Source organism: Anser anser, assembly GCF_964211835.1.
Source record: "Anser anser genome assembly, chromosome: 18".
Classification (NCBI taxonomy): domain Eukaryota; kingdom Metazoa; phylum Chordata; class Aves; order Anseriformes; family Anatidae; genus Anser; species Anser anser.
Genome location: NC_139739.1, coordinates 11,761,347 through 11,781,395, shown reverse-complemented (window position 1 = coordinate 11,781,395; position 20,049 = coordinate 11,761,347). Strand labels below are relative to the sequence as shown.

General features: G+C 38.1%; 1 protein-coding gene across 21 annotated transcripts in view; it reads right to left on the bottom strand.

Moving 5' to 3' along the window:
- Positions 1-20,049, bottom strand: part of CIT (citron rho-interacting serine/threonine kinase) — a gene marked incomplete at its 3' end in the record, with an annotated part of 121,307 nt that overhangs the window by 66,134 nt on the left and 35,124 nt on the right. For 8 of the 21 annotated variants that reach the window (XM_083803772.1, XM_083803789.1, XM_083803787.1 and 5 more), the window contains exons 1-8: positions 8,289-8,547; positions 7,391-7,532; positions 6,028-6,203; positions 4,586-4,687; positions 4,236-4,378; positions 3,099-3,192; positions 1,717-1,920; positions 399-552 (exon numbers count right to left, since the gene is read on the bottom strand). In XM_083803772.1, coding sequence (XP_083659898.1) covers positions 399-552; positions 1,717-1,920; positions 3,099-3,192; positions 4,236-4,378; positions 4,586-4,687; positions 6,028-6,203; positions 7,391-7,532; positions 8,289-8,384 — 1,111 coding nt within the window. In that variant the 5' untranslated portion in view covers positions 8,385-8,547. Of the gene's footprint in view, positions 1-398; positions 553-1,716; positions 1,921-3,098; positions 3,193-4,235; positions 4,379-4,585; positions 4,688-4,944; positions 5,911-6,027; positions 6,204-7,390; positions 7,533-7,960; positions 8,215-8,288; positions 8,549-10,672; positions 10,890-15,423; positions 15,645-20,049 lie in introns of those variants that run through there. The other 13 variants (XM_083803773.1, XM_083803776.1, XM_083803775.1 and 10 more) reach the window with 5 other exon arrangements.

Below are 20,049 nucleotides of genomic sequence, written 5' to 3'. Positions count from 1 at the left end.
GCAATGAGAGAAAGATAAAGATACAATTTAAAAAAAAAAAGCCAAAATTAATCAAACAAGTGCAAAAGGCCTGAAAGAACACACTGATGCATTTTAATCTGATAAAAGACATGTAAAGGCCACTGTGATTTTCTAGTCTAGCGCCTACAGTAATATGGCAATTGCATCAGAAATTCATATAGAAACGTATTAAACTTCATCTTACCTTACGATTTTCATCTAAGAGATGTTAACACATCCTATCCAAAAACCAGAACAAATTGTTTTGTTAAAAACATGTACACCAGAACACAGTCTTGTTTCATTATTAATGGCTCATATCAAACGCACTTAAATACATTGTACACATTTTCATGTTACTCAAGAAATGTTTATGAATACAGTGTTATTCTACTTACAGTTACGGATATTATTCCAGTCAATTTTAGCAAAGAATGGATGGCAGCAGAGTCCCTCATAACCCAGCCTTTCCTTCTGCCCACAAAGCAAGCTCTGAATCAGATCAAGAAATTCACCACTGACTTTCACATCCTCTGGGAACTTCAGAAACCTCTGGGTTAGAAAGAAAAGAATTTTGTTCAGTAGCAAAACAGTCTCAGAACAGTAAGATTCTTAAGCTTCAATAATCTGAGATACATCAGGCAAAAGGGATGAATATTAGACAAATATTAGATCAGACAAACAGTAGACCCAGTTCACCATCTTATGCTGAACAACGGTCAATGGCATACACAAACAGAAGAGTACAAGACACTTCCCCAGAGAATCCTCCCAAGCTTCCAAGCATTTGTGGCTTAGGATTTTCTGAACCAGGGATGACATCTTCGTATTTGCCAGATCTCAATGCATTCTTCTTTGAAGATTCTTCTGGGTTTGTTTAGTTACTCCTTGAACCCATATAAATGTTCAGTAGCTGCAAATTTATGCTGGGGAAAACTTTGCCATAATGTGCTGTGTGAAGTATCCTTTTGGGTTCGTTCTGTAGTCAGTGCTGGCTACTTTCATTTGATGCCCCTAATTCTCATACTAGAAGATATAATAGACAATCACTCTTCATTCACTTTTTCCCAGATAAATGATTTTTTTTTCCTATTAACTCGTACCATTCGATGTACTATTTTTGTTCTGTTACTAAGAACTAAATGAACATTTTTCTAGATCATAATTTCAAAATACTTTTCTTGAGCCCACCACTAGGTAAAGTTGGGATACTTTTCCTTTTACATGCATTGGTTTGAATTTATTTACACTAAATTTCACATGACATTTTAATCAGACACTCAATATCCTCAAGTCTTTTTGCAGCTCTTCATAGTTGGCCCTTGCTTTACTATCCAGAAATACTTAGTATCATTTGAAAACTTTATCAATTCATGATGCATCCTTTCAATTTTTTTCCTAGATTATTTTGGAGATGCTACACTTACAGGTCCCTAAAACGGACAGCTAAATCTTTTTTAATTACTGTATTGCAGATGGTTATTTTTGGACAGCTGCTATAAAAAATAACTTTATATCTGCAATACAGAGTTATGTATAAATAAAATACTAAAATCTTTATAAAGCATATATATATATACACACACATACACTAAATATTTTATGAACTTGTCAAAGTAAGAAACATCCATAAGCTCCTTTTCCCAACTGTAAAAAAAATATATAGTCTTTAGTGACAACCTTTTTACCCAGGAACATGGAAGGAATTCTCTCTACCTGGAAATTCATGATGTTATTGAAAGTTTTTGCTGATGTTCCCTCAGTGAACGGAGATCTTCCATAAATCATTTCATATGCAATGACTCCTAAGGACCACCAGTCACATTCTGGGCCATAAGAAGCTTTCCCATCCCCATTCAGTCCTGTCAGCATTTCTGGTGCCATGTAGTCAGGTGTACCAACAGGTAGCTTGGCATTTACCTGGAAGCAGTAGAAGCAAAGATATTCCAAGTGAAGTTACAGAAAGAAAGCTATTTGATACAAAAAAGGAGTCAAATTTTTAGAGCTGTCACTGCAAACTATATGCAGCTGAAGTAAAATAGCAGCATTATAAAAAGCACAGCATTACCGAACACTGATGTTTTGAGCAGTATGCATACTCTAGCACTACTTACTGCTTCAACTGCTATTAATGGGAACAACAGAGCTCAATTTTCAAAAAAGTCAAATGTAGACTTAACTATTCCCTGCTTTCATTCCATTCTGTGTCATCCCTACCTTTTTGCCTTGTGTTCAGGATCAGCTAGTATTCAAATTTCATGAGTGCTTAGAAAAGGTAATTCAGAAACCAAAACTGAAATTATACTTGCACTGTCATAAAAGAGTGAAACAAACAAGCAGGGAAACTAACACAGAAACCTGAAGAAGATTGAAAAGATAGATAACATATGAAGAAAAAAAACTTACAAGAAAAATGCAATGCAGAGAAACACCGGAAAGGGAAGAACGAGGAAAAATGAAAAAATGAAAGATCGGAAATCATGGAACAAATGAGGAATCTGTTCTATAACTCCATATTCTCACTTAGTTCTATTTCAAATTATTGTTTGAAATTGTATGCAGTTTGCTAATTTTAGAATCAACTTATAAAAAAGTTCAACTTATTCACAGCATTGAATACAGTGCCTTTTGGTGGGTAAAGCTGAATCCCTGAACATTGGAATGTGACTCAATTTAATTAAGAGCTCCCTGTCTTCAAAACTATGCCAGCTTAGTTACAGCAAACATAACTTTCAGTCCAATTGCAAACAACTGTAAATCCATAACCTTCTTTAAACACAGCATTTAACAGTTGTGAGAATCTCTAAAAATATGATTTTGTATTGCAATACAGCACCATTGGAAAGACTTGCCTTTACCCTACTTACATATTAAAATTTGGATACGCAAATATATATTTACTGAGAGCTGCAAAAGACAGCCAAGCTCATGTTCAAAAAGACATTCATGAATGGAAAAAAATCATTGTGAATAGATTCCACATTGAACAGGAAAGGCAGAAGAACAAGGTGTAATCAAGGAACACATATAACATCAGTTCTCTTTTTGACTGGAATATCCAAACAAGCCATAGACAAATCTTAAATCCACATTGTTACCATTTTGTTTATTGTCATTTTCGCAGCTGACCCAAAGTCCACCAGTTTAATGTGTCCTATTCGGTCAATAAGAACATTCTCTGGTTTGATATCTCTGTAAGCAAAGAATAAAGCAATCAGTACCTTTTTATGCTGTTCCCCACTGTCACATCTGCACATCAGTACCTCGCTTTTCAGCTACACTCAACCATATGCTCAGCTACATAACACCTTAACAATGGATTAGGATTTGAGTCTTACTTCCAGTCGTTATTCTGCTTCCAAGTAAGTATGAAATTAGTGAAGTTCCCCATATTTCATGGAAATTTAACAGTCGTTGACAAAAGATGGAAAGAAAAGATGGTTTTGCACTAACCTATTGTGATACTTTGACTATGTTGTAACTGAGTTACAGCAAAGTATTACATAGCTTTCATCCTAAATTTCCTCCCAACTTATTCTGTGCATCTTTCAAATCCAGGCAGCCACCTTGCATTAGAAAGCCACAGCCTGTATGCTCTAAGTGCAGCCACTACAGCTGCTTGGAACATAAAATGCTACATAACATTTTCAAAGTCTCAGAATAGAATAAATTTACGGAACAAGTCTTCCTTAGAAAGGGACACCTACAAAAAAAAGGAAATGTTCAGTTATATCCATCAATAAATGGGATAAATCACTAATGTGATTTGAAAAATGCATACAGTTATAGCCTCCATGCCTTGATATGATCTTTAGAAAACTCAGTGATATTTAACTATTCCAACATACTATACCGCCCTGTTCACCCATACAACAAGCTTTAACAATTACACTACTTTCCTGTAATGTTTGGTTCTAATAACAACAAGCCTTCATTGCTGGAGAAGATTTTTGTTCCATAGTGCAACATTAAGGCCTATTTTTACTAAGCCTCCAGAAAATATATGTAACAATCCTCTTCTAATTTCAGTTTGAACTTTATATCAAAGTTAATGCTTTTAGCTGCAATTATAGTTGGAGTATGATTAATTTTCTAATTTTCTCTCCTGATACAGCACGTGAAACACTGTCCTTGAAGAGGACAGAATATAAAAAACAAGAATGCATCATTCCAGAACGCTATCTGGAACAATACTGATTAAATACTATGTCCAATGCAAAGCAATCTTTACCTACCGGTGTACATAACCCATCTGATGAACACTATGAATAGCCAGAACCAGCTCTGCAAGATAGAACTGCACCATAGTCTCATCCAGGTGGTCCTCATATCGGTTTAAGAGTGACAGTAAGTCCCCTCCAGGCTGATACTCCATAACCTACATAAAGATTTAGAGGAAGAGATACAATTTATATGTATCTAAGACATTCCGTTCAACTCCCCCTTATTATACAGGACACATATCAAAGAGCAGAATGGAATGCAGGAAAATTTACAGAAGATAAGCACATTTCAGCCATCACATTCTTCTTAAGTATAACAATGGTAACAGCGTTCAATAAAGAAGAAACAAAGTATTCTTTACCAAGTAGAGATTTTTCTTGTCTTGAAATGCATACTGTAACTGTGGAATCCATGGACTGGTACTCTGAGATAATATACTGCGTTCTTCTTCAAAAAATGACACCTATAAAAAAGAAAATGTTCAGTTACATCCTGATCAAAATGCGTTAGAATATATCAGAATTCCCTAGTTTTAGAAAGATGAAAGTCTGTGCCAAAGACACACATCACTAACACAAAAAAATACTTAGAAACCATTAAATGCCATTTCCTTGTGATATGCACCTTTAAAGGAGTAATTTTACACCTTCTGCTTTCAGTTCCCCTCACACCTTTTGTTTAGTTCCTTTGCAACTGTACAGTCCCTGCAGCAAAGCTCACCTCTCCCGTCAAACTGGAGAAGCATCTACCAGTTTGGAGTGCCATCCTGACCTCATCTGGATTGGCCCTAATAAAATAAAAGTAATCTCAAAAAGCAGAAAAGATGCTGCGACAATTACAGAGTAGCATCTCACAGCTAATTCTGTAACAAATTCATGTAAGATATAATACAAGTTTATCTTGAAATCCTACTTTAGCAACTATTCCATTATTCATATGTGCAGCCGGACAACAAGGAATTAGTTTTATTACAGAAATATTGCTAGTTCATCAAGATCAGTGGTCCCTACTTTCACTGTGTGTCATACTGAGGGTAACATTATAGTTTGCTTTTCTTGCCAACCTGTGCCACGGCAAGAGTAATTTCAATTTAATTTCATTTTTGACAACCACAGACAGTGAAGAGAATCTCAGGAGCAACATAACTGCAGCCATATATTGGGAACAACTCATTTAGATATCACTGTACAAGTTCATGAGGCCTTTCACGGAATCTGTCCTCCATGCCATCTCTCATCAATGAAAGATTAACTTCTACTTGTCACTAGCCTCTGGAAACAACCTCCATTACCTTTTTTTTTTAATCGAAGTTTTCAAGTAGCACATCTCTCAAGTTAATGAGAGGCTCTCCATAAAAATTCAGTCACCAGTTTGCTTTCACACCCACTCTTGACATTCTACATTGCTCTTTAAAATTAAAAAAATAACTTAACGAATAGATTGCCTGAAAATTCAAGACATCAAGTTGTTCATCAAGCTGATCAATACAGATTTAGTATTTTCTTCATCTATTGTTTCTTGTTTAATAATTAGATGATAAGCTCTTTGAGACAAGGATTTTTTTTGTTTTGAATGGTACCTCACCTAGTAGATTCATGGTCTATGATGATGACTTTTAGACACAGCAAAACTACACACAAATGTGTTACTTCACTGAAATGTGAAATGATTTTCCCATTCCATATTAAATAAAAATTTGTAAATTTATAAAAATTAAATTAAGTATAATTGTAGTGACAAAAAGGAAATGCTTCACAACTTGTAGTTTGTTGTACTACCATCATAACAACAAAATATACATACGTGCTCCTGCGCCAACAAGGACTCCTTGCTCATCACCTTCATAGCATACACATCACCTGTAGCTTTCTCTCTTACTACTTTTACATCTGCAAAGTGACCACAGCCAACCACACTCTTTACTTCAAAATCCTTCACACTTGGTTGCAGTTCCCTTAATTCAGCTATAGTCTCTGCATCTATAAAAATAAAACACTTATTTTTACACTAAATATGAACGCAACATTCGCAACAGGGAATAGAAAAATAAAGCAGTCTTCTCATTCCAGTCTCTATAGAAATGTTAAATCATTCCAGAATATGCTTCTTTAAAAAAAGTGTATACAAGTACTAGAAAAAGACAGTATTAATGCATAGTTAAGACTGAAATATGGTGCATACAAAAGAATCAGGAAATGCTAAGACAGTTCCCATAGCAACCATAATTCTATCCCATTCATAACATCAGAGGCTGATAGCCTCTTTTGTTTCTAATTTCTTTCCAACCATCGTTTGCCAACACAAAATATATTCGTTAAATCTGAGGGCTTTATCCAGTGAGTTCCACAAGTCAAGTGGCAGGGTTCAGCCCTCTGCCTGTGGGAGGCACTAGTCTATTGTCTAACAAATAACCGTTGGCATTTATTTCAGATGTTTGGTTTAAGCTTCCCATTGACTAGTTTCCAACGGAATGCATTGTGATAAACAAGTGCTCTCTGTAGGGTGTTCTAAAAATTCTTCAGACTCCAGCAAAAAACTACTCTCAGCCTAATTAACATCTTGAAACTGTTGGATGGAACTCTTACAGAGTACATAAATTACCTTTAACAAATTTTTTTGTGTATCCTAATAGAAAAGTTGATTAAGCTTTTTTTTTTAAAAAAAGAAAGAATCTGAGCATGTTGTCAGTAACAGATTTCTTCCATTGGGAATTATTTCTGAAGTACAGGATTACTACTTACAGGTCACACAGGCAAAATAGGCTAAGACATGGAATCTGAAATACTAATTCAAGCTGAAAGAGACACATATTAGCAAGTTAATTTCTATATCTCTCCTCCCCTTTAGTCACTGCCCTGCTTCAAACTTCTGATATAACTTCATTATATATACTCGGAACTTTATACTTTTATCAAAAGTGCCTCTTCAACTACAAGTAAAATACAAGCTATGAAGCGTGTGCTTTAGAGTCACAGCACTTCAAAAGCCACTGGCCTTTTTGGGCCTGACAAGGTTCCCCTTGCAACATCGGGTCTGTCCACAAGAAGTCAGATGCAAGTCCTACGTTACAATCATTAACAAATAACTAGAGCATCATTTAAACATTTATATTTTCAAGCATTATGCTTTAAAATAACACCTAAAGATTAGTCTAAAAACCACTTACACTTCTTGACAAAGTTGCCCACAGGTTTAATTTTCATTAAAGAGGGGTTTCTGCATTCTTCAAAAAGAACGAATAAAGAATCAAGGATGCCTTCCCGGGAGAGAGGAGACATCTGCTGTTGAGTCACAAAGAGTGGCTTCCCCTGGAATAAAAAAGAAGCAACAGCAGATGGAGTATCAGACAACAATGAAAAGCCTCAAATCAATAACATATGTATAGAACAGATTATATATTATCTATTTAAAAATTACTACTTTAGAAATTAGACAAATAAGGCAAAAAGCACCAGGTAAATATATCAACTCTCTACGTCAATCTGTAAGAGCTGTCACAGGTATTTGACTTCTAGACAAAGCAATCTTGTAAAGGTTGTTAAAGTTCAAATCACAGCTTTCCTGAAATTGTCTGCAATCTACTGCTGATTCTCATCTGACTGGCGTGTTCTTGACATTATACCATATGTTTTTTCCATGGCACAAATAGTTTAAGCAATCGGCATCAATATTAGCTCTGGAAGCGAAAGCTGTTGAACATCAGCTGATCAAATAGCAGCTGGTTAGGTAAACCCACCTTATGACAAACCCTGGGTTACATCACCATGAAAAAAACTGCGGACTAGAAGCCACAAAATGCAATATTACACCTTTATGTGGGAAAAGCCCCTCAGGGTAAAACATTAAGAGGTGCAGGTGAAAAGAAGACCAGCTACTATCCCCTCAGCTTCACGTGAACACGGTACGCACTTTGAACTTGAAGGAAGTATTGCTTCCTTTAGCCCCTTCCTCCATACCCCCCCCCCAGGCATGCTGTGGGGGCCCACCCCAACAAGAAGAGCTGCGTTTGGCACACGGTATGGCCAGACTGGAGCTCGCCAAACCCCAGGCCAGCCGCTCTTTACCTGGAAGAGCGAGTTGAGGCGGGAGACGCGGCTGGCGATGGGCTCCATGGGGCTGGGCTCTGCCGGCTGCCGGGCACCGCATTTAAACTTCAGCATCCCGTCAGCGCGGCTGCAAGAACGCAGCGCCGCGGCCCCGCCGCGCCCCTTCCCTCAGCGCCGGCCCCGCGTGCCCGGCCCCTTCCCGCCCTCGCCGCGCGCCCCAGGCCCCGGCCCCGTTTTCCCGCCGCCCCGGTTTGAACGGCGCCTAAGGGCGGGGCCTCGCCGCCGCCGCTGACGCGAGCCCGGCGCCCGCTCCTCGGCCAATGGCGGGGCCGCGGCCTCCCGTGAGGCGCTGCGGGAGCGGGCGCGAGGGGGTGGGGGTGATCCTGTCAGGGTGGGCCGCTTGGCCCCTGTCTTAACGCTTTTTCTGTGTTTTTTTGTGGCAAATCTGCAAAAGGAGGTGGCTCCTTGTGAGCAGCTCGAGCTGGAGCAAGGACAGACTGGACGTCGCAGTTGGCAGCAGCGAACTGCCAGAGGGAAAATAAAACGTTTTCAGCAGCTTTACATGTTATTTGGAGTGCATATTTCACCTTTATGCCTTTTTTTTTGGATGTGTGTGTTCACCAGCCCTTTTCTTCATGTATAGGGTCATTAGCTTGCAAGTGAAATCATGGTGGGAATGCTCGAGCTTGGCACCCACTCCTGTGTGCCACCCATCCCAACGCCAAGCACGCGCACCACGACCTTGTTCAACGCCTCAGTCACAGGGAGGGCAGCACAGAACACAGGGATGTAGCGCTGATGCTATCCCGCAGTTACACAGGGTGCAGGATGCTGTTTCAAAGCACTGATTCTTGTTACACAGTGCCTTGGCAGGGGTTAAGCTGGTAACAGAAATCTAGGTGATAGGGTTCCTTAAAAATAACCGTCATGCTGTGGAGTGACATAAAACGACGTTTCGCTATCCAGCACTCATCTTAATTGTGCTAATAGCGGCTTGGCAGCTAGCTGATAACATAATGCACTGGTGGAGTGATTACATTATGGCTTTATACAAATCACTTTTACCAATTTGTTCTTCTTTCTACCTCTTCCAGGCCACCTCTGGAACACTGACATATTTTTAGCATAGTTCTTGTCTCAAAGTTTGGGTTCATTTCAAGTTATTAAACCTGAAAGAGTTTTTAAAATCTAATTTACTGTCCACCACCTGCACTGCCAATTTGCTTTTTGGATTCCACTCAGGACACTGTCATTGCCTATGTCTCATCCACAGCTGCAAAGCACAGGAGTGATCAGCTCTTAAAAAGAAGCAATAAAGAGCTACTTTTTCTTAAACCAGTCAATTTTCATGCTAGTTCGTTTTAGTAAAATACCACCTTGATAATTGGAACCCCATCTTGTCTCTGCCCTAGATTTTGGGCAAGTCTCAGCTGTCTGCCTTCCAACCAAAGAGAACTTTAGGTTCCTCTGACTTTCCCCTTCTCCAGCCTACCTTTTCCACAAATGCCATTAGCCCCAGCTCTCGTAACTGCCAAAATCACTGTTAAATATCCACGCCATTTCTAATGCCACTTGGGAAATTACCATATCTGTACAATAGTTTAGATCTAGAAGTGGGGGAAGCAACATAGCCGGGTTCTCCTTCTGACAGTTCATTTCCCTATTGTGTTCAAATAGCAAGCTGTGGCTGAGTCTCTTTTCATCGCTGTGGGGTGGTGTAGAACAGCCAATCCACAAACTGGATGAGGATATGGGTCATCAGATGTTTCATTTCATCCACATTAGACTGCCATACTTCTATAAGAAGAACACGACCTCTGGGTGTCCCACACAATAACCTGAATTTGTATAACCAGCCAGCTGAGCTGATTAACAAGTCTGCCTCAGTTTGATAAATGGCCTCTCAACTGCCCAGCAGGTTCAACTAAAGTATGAAGTTGTTTGCTACAATTTTCATGTTAATAACTTAATTTTCCCTAATAAAGTTCTCCTTGTTTATGTACTGTTGAGTGTTTGCAAGAAAGGCAGCTGGCTGTTCAAAGCATTCTTTGGGACAGATTCATTTTTCCTAATAATTCAGGTGAGGGCTCAAGTTAGATTGTTTCCCTTCAAGAAGGCCCTTAAATAAATGTTTGCTAGAAACAGCCATGATCACATAAGCAGCAGCAGATCACATACAGTTCTTTTCTTCTTTGTTGCTGTGTAAAAGACTCACATAAACAAGAATATCTACCTATGAAATGAAACAGCAGAAAAAAAATACAGCTGTACCAGAACTGTTATCAAAACATTAAGAAAAAAAGCTGAAGTGGCAGATGGAATAAGTTGAGGAGAGAAGCTGTACAATTTCAGCAATAGAACCTTAGTCACCATTCCTGATGTCTCAGGTGAAAAGTACATACCCTTTCAGAGAAACATGTATTTCATTTTCCTTTAAATTGGTCACTTGAAGTCTTCAGAGTGAAAGTGATGATTCCTTCATAAGTCTGATCTTTTTAATTGAGAGCAATCATAGTATACAATTTCTGTCTTCAGAACGGCCAATGTATGTATCACTTCTTGATCTTGGCAACTACTTCTGTGGATAACCTCACTTAACTTGAAGGATCATCAGCAGACCTGCAATTGTATAAAACAGGGGTTTACTTCCTGCTGTTAAATTAATAGGTCATTCAAAAGCTCAACAGAATGAATAGTTCTATGATTTTCCCTAAACAGATCCCAATATGGTGCTCAACATGTTTTGACATGTCACCATGCATTGATTTGGTTACCATCTGTTTGGTGCTTTTTTTTTTTATTATAAAAGTAGGAGTTTCTCTTTATTGCCTTGGCCAAAATTCTCTGCCCTCATGCTGTTATATAGTGTGCCAAGGTGACTGTGTTCCAAAGATTTCTTGTCAGTGTAACATCCTTCAGGCTTGCTTGGGGTATAAGACACTAAATAGGTATAAAAGCAAAAAATCAGGTATACAAGTATGCTAACTTTTCACCAAGAACCTGACGCTCATATTCTCACCCAAACTAACACAGCTTTATTTTAATGGGCAACAAGATGCCAAATCCCCCACTACACCCCAACAACATCTAGCTGGGAACCTCTGGATTTAAAGCAGCATCACTCTTAAATATCATCTCCAGAGCAGCTTCTGAGATTTACATATGGGTAGAAGGTAATAAAAAGGTTCATTTTATCACAGTTCTAAGAGCTGAGCATTACCAAAAAAAACTATCATCTTTTGTCCTACCCTGGAAATCTCTTCAGTTCTGCTGTTTCAAATCTTAACACTACTCTGTCCATACAGACTGGTATCAGTTTGCAATCTAGGCTTCCAGAGTATGTGGACCCCAGAAATAAATCAGGTTCTTCAGTGGTTTTGTTGTTGTTTAATGTTATGGTTGGCATTAATCATAGCTAATCTATATGGATGACTTTTTTAAAAAAATACATATTAGCCCTTATTTGCTCTAGTCCTTTCTCTAATCCAACAGTACTTAAAAGATCCTGTAATAGACCAAGCTAACCCTGATCACAGCTAGGTGACCACTTTCTGCATCAAAATAAAGCTTTAAACCTGGCTGACTTGTGTTCTGGCTTAAATCCCTGACAATAAGTAGTTTTCACCTTTGATTATCAGGACTTAAATAATCCTTAGAACCTAGGCACACTTTTTCAGCTTTATTTTCCTGAAGTATCAGAAAATATCCAACTTAGCTGCAATAGTCATGCACGCCTACATCGAATATACATCTTTGCAAAACATATATAGTGAAAAATAACAGTTAAGGAAGAGGTAAGTAACTTCCTTTTCAGAGAAAGAGGAAAGCAAAGAGAAATAATCACCAGGAAAACAATTATATTGTCTTTCCTCTGCAATATTTTTAATCTCCTCCGCATAATTTTTGGAAAGAAAAAAAAAAGCACTGCAATCATTCTCCTAGGATAAGCAGAAAGGAAATGAAACTTTAAGAGACCTAAATGGTTGCTAGGTGTTTCTTCCCTAGACTTCCACTTGTGAGCTACATCTGATAATATTCAAGGTTACTTTGATTGAAATATTAAAGGTGGTTTTTGTTTGTATTAGCAATGTGCTTATGCATTATGTAAGTGCTTATTTTCAGTGTTGTTTAATACAACGTTTTTATTTTCTTTACATTTGCACACCTAAAACCCATTCAAATAATGTTTTAAATAAACACGGTAGCTTTGCTATTAGTTACATGGTCATCATCTGTATGTTTTTTATTTTAAAAATGCAAACAGATACATGTGATGCTCTTCACACCCAATCCTAGGCTCTGAGGATTCCTCATTCCAGCTAACACTGTTCAGTGATTGTCCACGTTCCCAAACTCTCCTAACATTTCAACCCTAGGCTGAATTTCTCTTTAAGCCAGAACATAATCTTGCTGGTTCTGGTGCAACCAAAATGAAACAGTAACTGAAGTGAGTCACTAACAATCCTTTTTTTTTTTTTTATCAGCAAACCAAGCATTTATAGAAGCTGCAGGCGAATCCCAGAATAATAAGGAATACTTGTGTCTTAGACTGGTGTGAATATTCCAAGCAATGCTGCCCAGCTGTTCTCTGCAGAACATGACCCCTACTCCAAAGTAATCAGGCTATAAGCAAACTGAATAATACATAGAGGTATAGTTTCTAAGGCATAAGAACTAAAATTCATGAGGCATTTCTTTACAGAGTAAAGTCTCTGTAGTGCTCTAAAAAGCAGCTTTCACTGCTAATACCCACCAAGCATGTCTGTGTCTCTTACTGATATCACTGTAACATTGGAGAGCCATACTAAATAATTAGAAGAGAAGAGCTGGTAGAAATTAAAGTTCTGATATCAATCACATAAACGAAAGATTTTTTTTTCTTTTGTTGATAAAGTTTGGGTTAAGGCAATTGAAAGAAGCTGAGCTGAGAAAATGAGGTTATCTTCCTTTCTGAATGCTGTTCTACAGGTTTGCCACCTTAAGCACTCAGAAGCAATTTATACTGGAAAAATGTTCAGAATTTTCTGCCCTCTTGTTCATGAGCCTCACTCTCCTGGCTACAAGCTTCACTTCGGTCCCCTCCTTCTTATGAGGGGACACCATCTTACCTAACTTTGCAATTGCATTGATCACTGTATTTCCATTTGGTTGTTTCACCACAACTTAAACTCAAAACTATTGTTAGATTCTGGGGAGTCGCATCTCAAGGCTAAAGTATCACCTGTCCCTGTCCTTGCCTCCCGACTGATTTGCAGTATTACTTTGATTAGTTCCGTGGGAATCTCCCCAAATTACACCGGTTGTTCAGCCTTAGAATGTGCTTTACTTTTAGTGTTATATAACATTCAATGAGAAAACTCTCATGCTGAGTCTGATGTTGTCAAATTCTTTTTTTCCTTGATAATGAGACTATTAGTTCCAGCAAAGCTCCATTAAAGTACTTTATACCACTGATGCCTTAAAACTATAAAACTTGTCTCAGATTCATAGAAAAAGGAACAGCCTCTTGTATCCTATACCTATAAGGTAGTATAGTTGGGTCCCAATAATGAAGGTGGAAGAATACAGGAGATTCCCCCTGAGGTAAGCAAGAAAAAGAGACAGTGTGAAATGAGTGCATCTGGGAACATCAGAGGTGAAGGTGCCATTAACCACATGAAAATGAACCTTTTTTTTTCCCTCATAATTGTCTTCCACATTCTTTTTTCTTTTCTTTTCCTTTTTTTTTTTATCCTAGAGCAACTACATCATTACTTACTGGAGAAATAATTTATTAATTTTTAGATACCGTGAGAAGCAAATGATTTCTTTTTTTCAGACCTCAACCTCAGGCTTCCTTTGTGCTATTACAGGAACACCCCTGATTTCACAAAAATTATTTTATAGAAAGCAATTTATTAAACCTCACGATCTGTCAAGACACATGAATATTGATGTGGTCACATTAACATTCCCTGCAGCAGCTGAAAACTAAATTTGTCATGACATAGTGGGAATTGCATGTTGCAGAGCAACAAGTGACAGGGGCTTAATTAAAGCAAAACTGACAAAGTATCTGAGCAATTACAGTAAACATATTTTTTTATTTTAAATGTAGCTAAAGAACTACTTGCATGTTTTCAGTGAAGTGGAAAGGAAGGCAATATTGAACTCTTTCAGAAGATAAAACCTAGAACAGTACAGGTGCAGTTTGTCATCTGGAAATTGCATATGACAAAATACTCAATTATTCTGAAATTTAGATAGTGATGGCCGTATCAAATTATATTTTGCCTAGATTCCCAAAGAAGAAACAAACTGAGATCTTTATAATGAAGATAAGAAATTCTGTGAGAGCACAATTAAAAGTGATTAATAGAATTTAATCTTCAATTGGTCCTAAGACAAATGAATTCTAGTGGCTTAAAGGAGGATTTTTTCCTTGCCCTAAATCAAGGAATCCACTAGAAAGACACCCTTTAGTTCATCACAGCAATCATTTGCTTGCTTGTGAGATGGTCCTCTGTTTCAGTGCCATTTGCTGTAATCCCATCTAGAAAGCTAGCACTCCCCACCCTCCTGTGGGCTGCAGAGCAGTGTGTATCCTGAAAGAATTTCTGATTCAATCCAGTCCATGTGCTATATTTGGAAACTGGAAATCTGACCACCATCAAGGGAAAGTGCCCCAAAAGATTAATTCTGTCTTAATATAAGTAGTAGGCTCTTCTTAGTTGCTCTCTATCCCTGAGATCAGCCAGAAACAGAGATGTGCCAGACACACATCTCTACATCCAATATTGATGAGTAGCAGAGCCATGCATACCCATAAATCTCTTTGGCTGACTTCCAGAAAGGTGGAAGAATGAATTAATTTAGGAGTTAGCTAGACGGTGTTGAAAGATACTCATATATCGCTATACCATTGTGATTTTAGGGAGAACAGATCAAATTATTGTTTGGAGTTTTATGGAATAAAATAGGTTAATGTTGAACCTACACAACATAAAGTGGCAGGCAGCCAGCTGGGGAGGGGAGCATCACTAAATCAATTTTCTACTGGAGTGGAAAACATCCCCCTTTTTGAAACAGGGACATTTGTTAGATTGCTTGTTCAAGGTAGGTCAGCTCAGTACCAGTCACACAGTACAGTTCATTCATTGTAAGTTCACTGTACCTATGCAGATGGGATCTGAAGACAAGAAAGTAGAAAATCAGAGCATCACACATCAAAAGCTGGGAGGAGCCTGCTCACATCAAATCCACGCACTGGGACAATTGTTCCAGTTGTCTCTGATGTAGAAGTCGTTGTGAAGCATAAGGTGTTTTTCTGCAGCCCAGCGTCAGCTGACAGATGTGGCTACAACGTGCTTGATTAAGAGTCCCAGGATCTGTTATCTAAAAGCAAAATAGAATCATTCACTCGTACCTACAGTTTAGTAAAACAAATACTGTCAGACTGAAACATTAAAATTCAGTATTGAAATAAACAAAATAAATGTTAAAATTATGCAAGCTCTTTTAAAAATATCTTATTACTACCTGATGAATTAAGATATAACTGATGAATTAAGATATAGAGGTAGACTTGACTTATTCATATAAGTGAACGTGGAGAAATTATATCTTTTTTCTTTTGAAGATTTATTCAAAAAATTCCAGTAAACAATCTGTGCACAGTAGCCATACAGGCATGATGGCAGGCATGAATAAGGTAGGAAAGAACAATAGTAGCAATAGTTCAGAGTAAAAATAAAAGCATCAAATGGATTAAATGACAGCTTTAATGTAGAAGGACTTTTCCAGGTAAGACTAAGAGGAATTTAGATATGATTGCCTGTCTATTTTTTAATTTGGAATCACGATTTTGGTACTTTACAGATTTAAGATGTTCTTGCTCTGAGTGGGTGTGTTCATTCCTGTCTTGAAGAACTCAGCAATGGCAGCCTACATGTTACTTTATTTAATTCTTCTAGAATTACTTCTTTACTGTTTGCTTGGAGGCCAATAAATATTTTACAGTGACTATTGTGGAATTGTGATTTTTAAACAGTTTTTCCATGATAAGACTTGTGATGAATAAGTGATTAAGAGAGAGCAGTGACAAAGAGCAAAGTAGCTCAATGTTCACGTAAGGACTGAATGACAATTTCTGGCTGTTCTGCAGGTCAAGTTGCTGTTCACCAGACCTGATGTGCTATTAGCCTGGCTCACACTTTAACGTTTCCTTTGCTACCTGGAAGAAAAAGGCTACAAAACCAGTACATTCTTCCACAAATGGCAAAAACAACAAAAACAGAAACAAAAGACTGGGGAGGTTGTGACTGTGGGAAGTTGTAGCAATGGTCCAATGTTTATGGTCTTCCAAGAAATTGCACTTAGCCCTTTTTTGCCAAAGGGTGGATGCTAAAATACTAGTTTTGAAAGAAGAATGGAAACTCCACATAAAAGACTTTCTGTGGAATAAATGTTACCTGCAATAGAAAAGGGTTAGGGGCTACTTTTCTTTTATCCTGTGTTTGTAAAGGACTGCAGATGGATTTCCTTCCTAACGTTTTAAAAATCAATTTTTAATAAAAGCTGTTTTCATGCTTGTGTTTCAAATTCTTTTGTAATTGAACAAATCACGTAAGTACAAAGGTAGAATATGTTCTACCTTCTGCTCTTCCCAGCACTCAGCTATCTAGATTTCCTCAGTGCAATGAAAGTCTTGGACATTGATTCTCTCAAGTATTAAAATGGAACAGAAGCAGCATTTACGAATTGTGCCAGTGGGTGAAAACAGCTAATAGCAATTACTTTCTTGGAAACAAAGGCAGAGGTGCAGGCTTGCTGAGCCATTGTAAATAATACACTTCTTAAACCTTTCAAACATGAAACAGAAATCAGTTAGCTTTTCATATCAAACAATTATCAGAAAAAGCCTAATGGAGAACCTCAAAATGACAAATAGAAATGACAAAAAGGTCTACACTAATTGTTATTTGCTAACAAGTCTTCTAAATCAGACCACCAGCTCCCGCTTAGAATCCTCTAGAAGACAGCAGTAAAAGCAGTGGAGGAGGTTGGGTTCTGCGTCAACTCAGTCCACCATGAGAAGAGTAACAGGTATTTGGGGATAAAGAGTTTACATTTTAGAGTACAAGATGCTGGAATAAAAGAGTGTTTGCATGCAGGCTGCATAGTTCGTTTCTTCTGTCCTCTGTACTCTCCTGGGTTTCATTCTGACGCCTTTCAGTACCCCAACATCAAAAGATGATACATTACCTAGTTCCTGTGAATAAGAACAGCTACTCCTCTGTTGAAAAGGGCTCTTAAATCCTATTGCTTCCTTTTTTTTTTTTTCATCCAAGCTGTCTTCAGTGACAAACTGAGCCGGAGGCACAGCCAGGGCGATGCTGGCAGTGGTGTTCAACAGCTCTCTAGAGTCTGCTAAAGGATGGCTATTCCTGAGCCAGTCTTCCCACCTTCTAGGTAGCTTCTTGGGGCAAAAATACCATCTAGACATTCAAAAATACACAACAAACAGGCTGACACAGGATATTTATAAATTGTAAAAATGCAGGAACAAGCCTGCCTCACCACCATGTTGTCAACTGCCCAGCTGTGGTATGAGCAGGAGGACACACAACTCCCACAGCTTGAATCAGAACTACTAACACATCAGAAAATGGCAACTGCTAAATAACATTTTTCTTTTCATCTCTATCAAGTCTTGTAAGTAGCCATTTCTGCCCAAGCTACATATTAATTGCATGTTGTTAGTAGATTGATGCTCTCTCACATCATCTGCATGGTGCTTCACGCCAAAACCACGAAACTGCAGGACTTCAATCATAAAGGAAAAAATAATCAATAAACCCAGGCAGCTTGTGACGCTTAGTGACAAATTTTCCCTGCCTGTATGGCTATATTTTAATTTAGACAAAAATAGCTAACACCACACTTGCATGCAAAAAGAAGTCATCTGCTACTTATCTAATGTGTAATTCAATAATTCCTATAATTGATCTTCATTGACAGTTTATGCAAGCTCACTCACCCACACTGCACATATTGTGCTTCCTGACATAATTCCCAACATAGACTATGATATTTCAACAGAAGAAGCTCGTTAAATCAGGTCAAACAAAATAAAGAATCAGAATCTGCTGCAAGTCCTTACAGTTGTCTGTCTTTTCGGTCCCCTCTCCCCTCACCTCCCAAAAAAAGAGAAAAAACAACTATCAGTAATTTTGTAACTGGTTAAAAATGCAAAACACAGTTTTGTTAAATGTTGATAGGTTTCAGAAGAAAACACATCCTCACTTTTTCCCTAGACACCAGATTATTATTGTTTATCAGACATAACTGCCAGTCTTTATTGTTTCCACATGGTTTCATTTTCCCTGGAAGTGCCATATACATTTTAACGATCTGCTGGATTAAAAGAATTCTAAATCAGTTTCCAGCTGATGCGATGCTATTTCTGAGATAGGCCAACAACAGACATTTTCTCTCATACAAAGCAACGCAAAATTATGGCATTGATAATGGGTCTTCAGGTGTCTGAAAGAGTGATACCTAATTTCAGAGGAACACAAACAATAGAGCCAGTTCCACTTACAGCAATTGTAAATAAAGAGGAATGCAATGTTTCTGTTTTATAAACACAAAAAGAAATAGCCAGCATTGTCCAGCCATTTCAAATGACTGTTTCTCTCCAAAGGACTGAGATACAGAAAGAGTTTAACTGACTAACAACTGATGCATACAGCTAATGGCAGCAGAAAGCCAGGGGAAGGTGATTAGCAGCATACCGATAAGCCAAACACAAACGGCTGGAAAACCATTTCCAGGGCATATGCTAGGACAGGGGAACCCCTGGTTTAATTTTCTGAAATAAAAAGGAAACTTCAGCTTTTTAAACAAAGAATTATTTGAAGCTCAGAGACAGACGCTTTTCCAAAGATTCTGCTACTACATATTCTCTTGCCAACCCCAAGACCTAATTTTATAGCACCTGAGCAAATGATTCCCATAAATAACTTCTTTCACCCACAAGCCTTTCCCCCATCATCCGGGGGTGGTCTTTTAGGCTAATTTACCTACTGTGCCACTGAATGATTTTCCAATTTCTGATAGCTATAGCACTTCAGGCTGGTTATGTTACACCTTATTGAGCAGGTAAGTCATCAGGAGAAAAAGGGAAGCAACCAAGGATGACGTGTGCGCAGAGGCAATAAAAATCACAGGAGCCTGCTCTTACCGTCCATGCCCACAGCAAGTTTCGAGGGAGGTTTCTGCACAGGAGAGGGATGTTGATATGCTCAAAAGACTGATACAGTATTTCATGAGCTCTTCAGACCTCTAATTTTATACGGAAACATCTTTTCCCCACAGAGTAACTTCTGAAACACCAAACAAACAAAAATACTTCAAGGATAAACCTACATATGCTTGTGTTATTTGTATATAGGCGACTCTTTTGGAATAAAAAATGGAGTAAAACTGACACAGCATGTATCTTACCTATTGCTGATACTGAGTAGCATAAAATTGACCCAAGGAATAGCAAGGAGCCAGCAAGGGGAAGCTCTGGGTCAGACTGTGCAGCATAGGCAAGTCATACAGCCTCTTAGGGTAGGATTGTTCAAAGAATGCTTTGGGAAGTAGTTGCTTCCCTCCCTTTTGGCCATGGCTGAGATTTCTTCACTTAAATGTAAAATTTGGGAAATAATGTTTTATAATCTCTGCAATGTCCTTGAATCAAAGCAGCAAGGGAAAATATAAAAATGAATGAAATTCTTCATATAAGGCTACA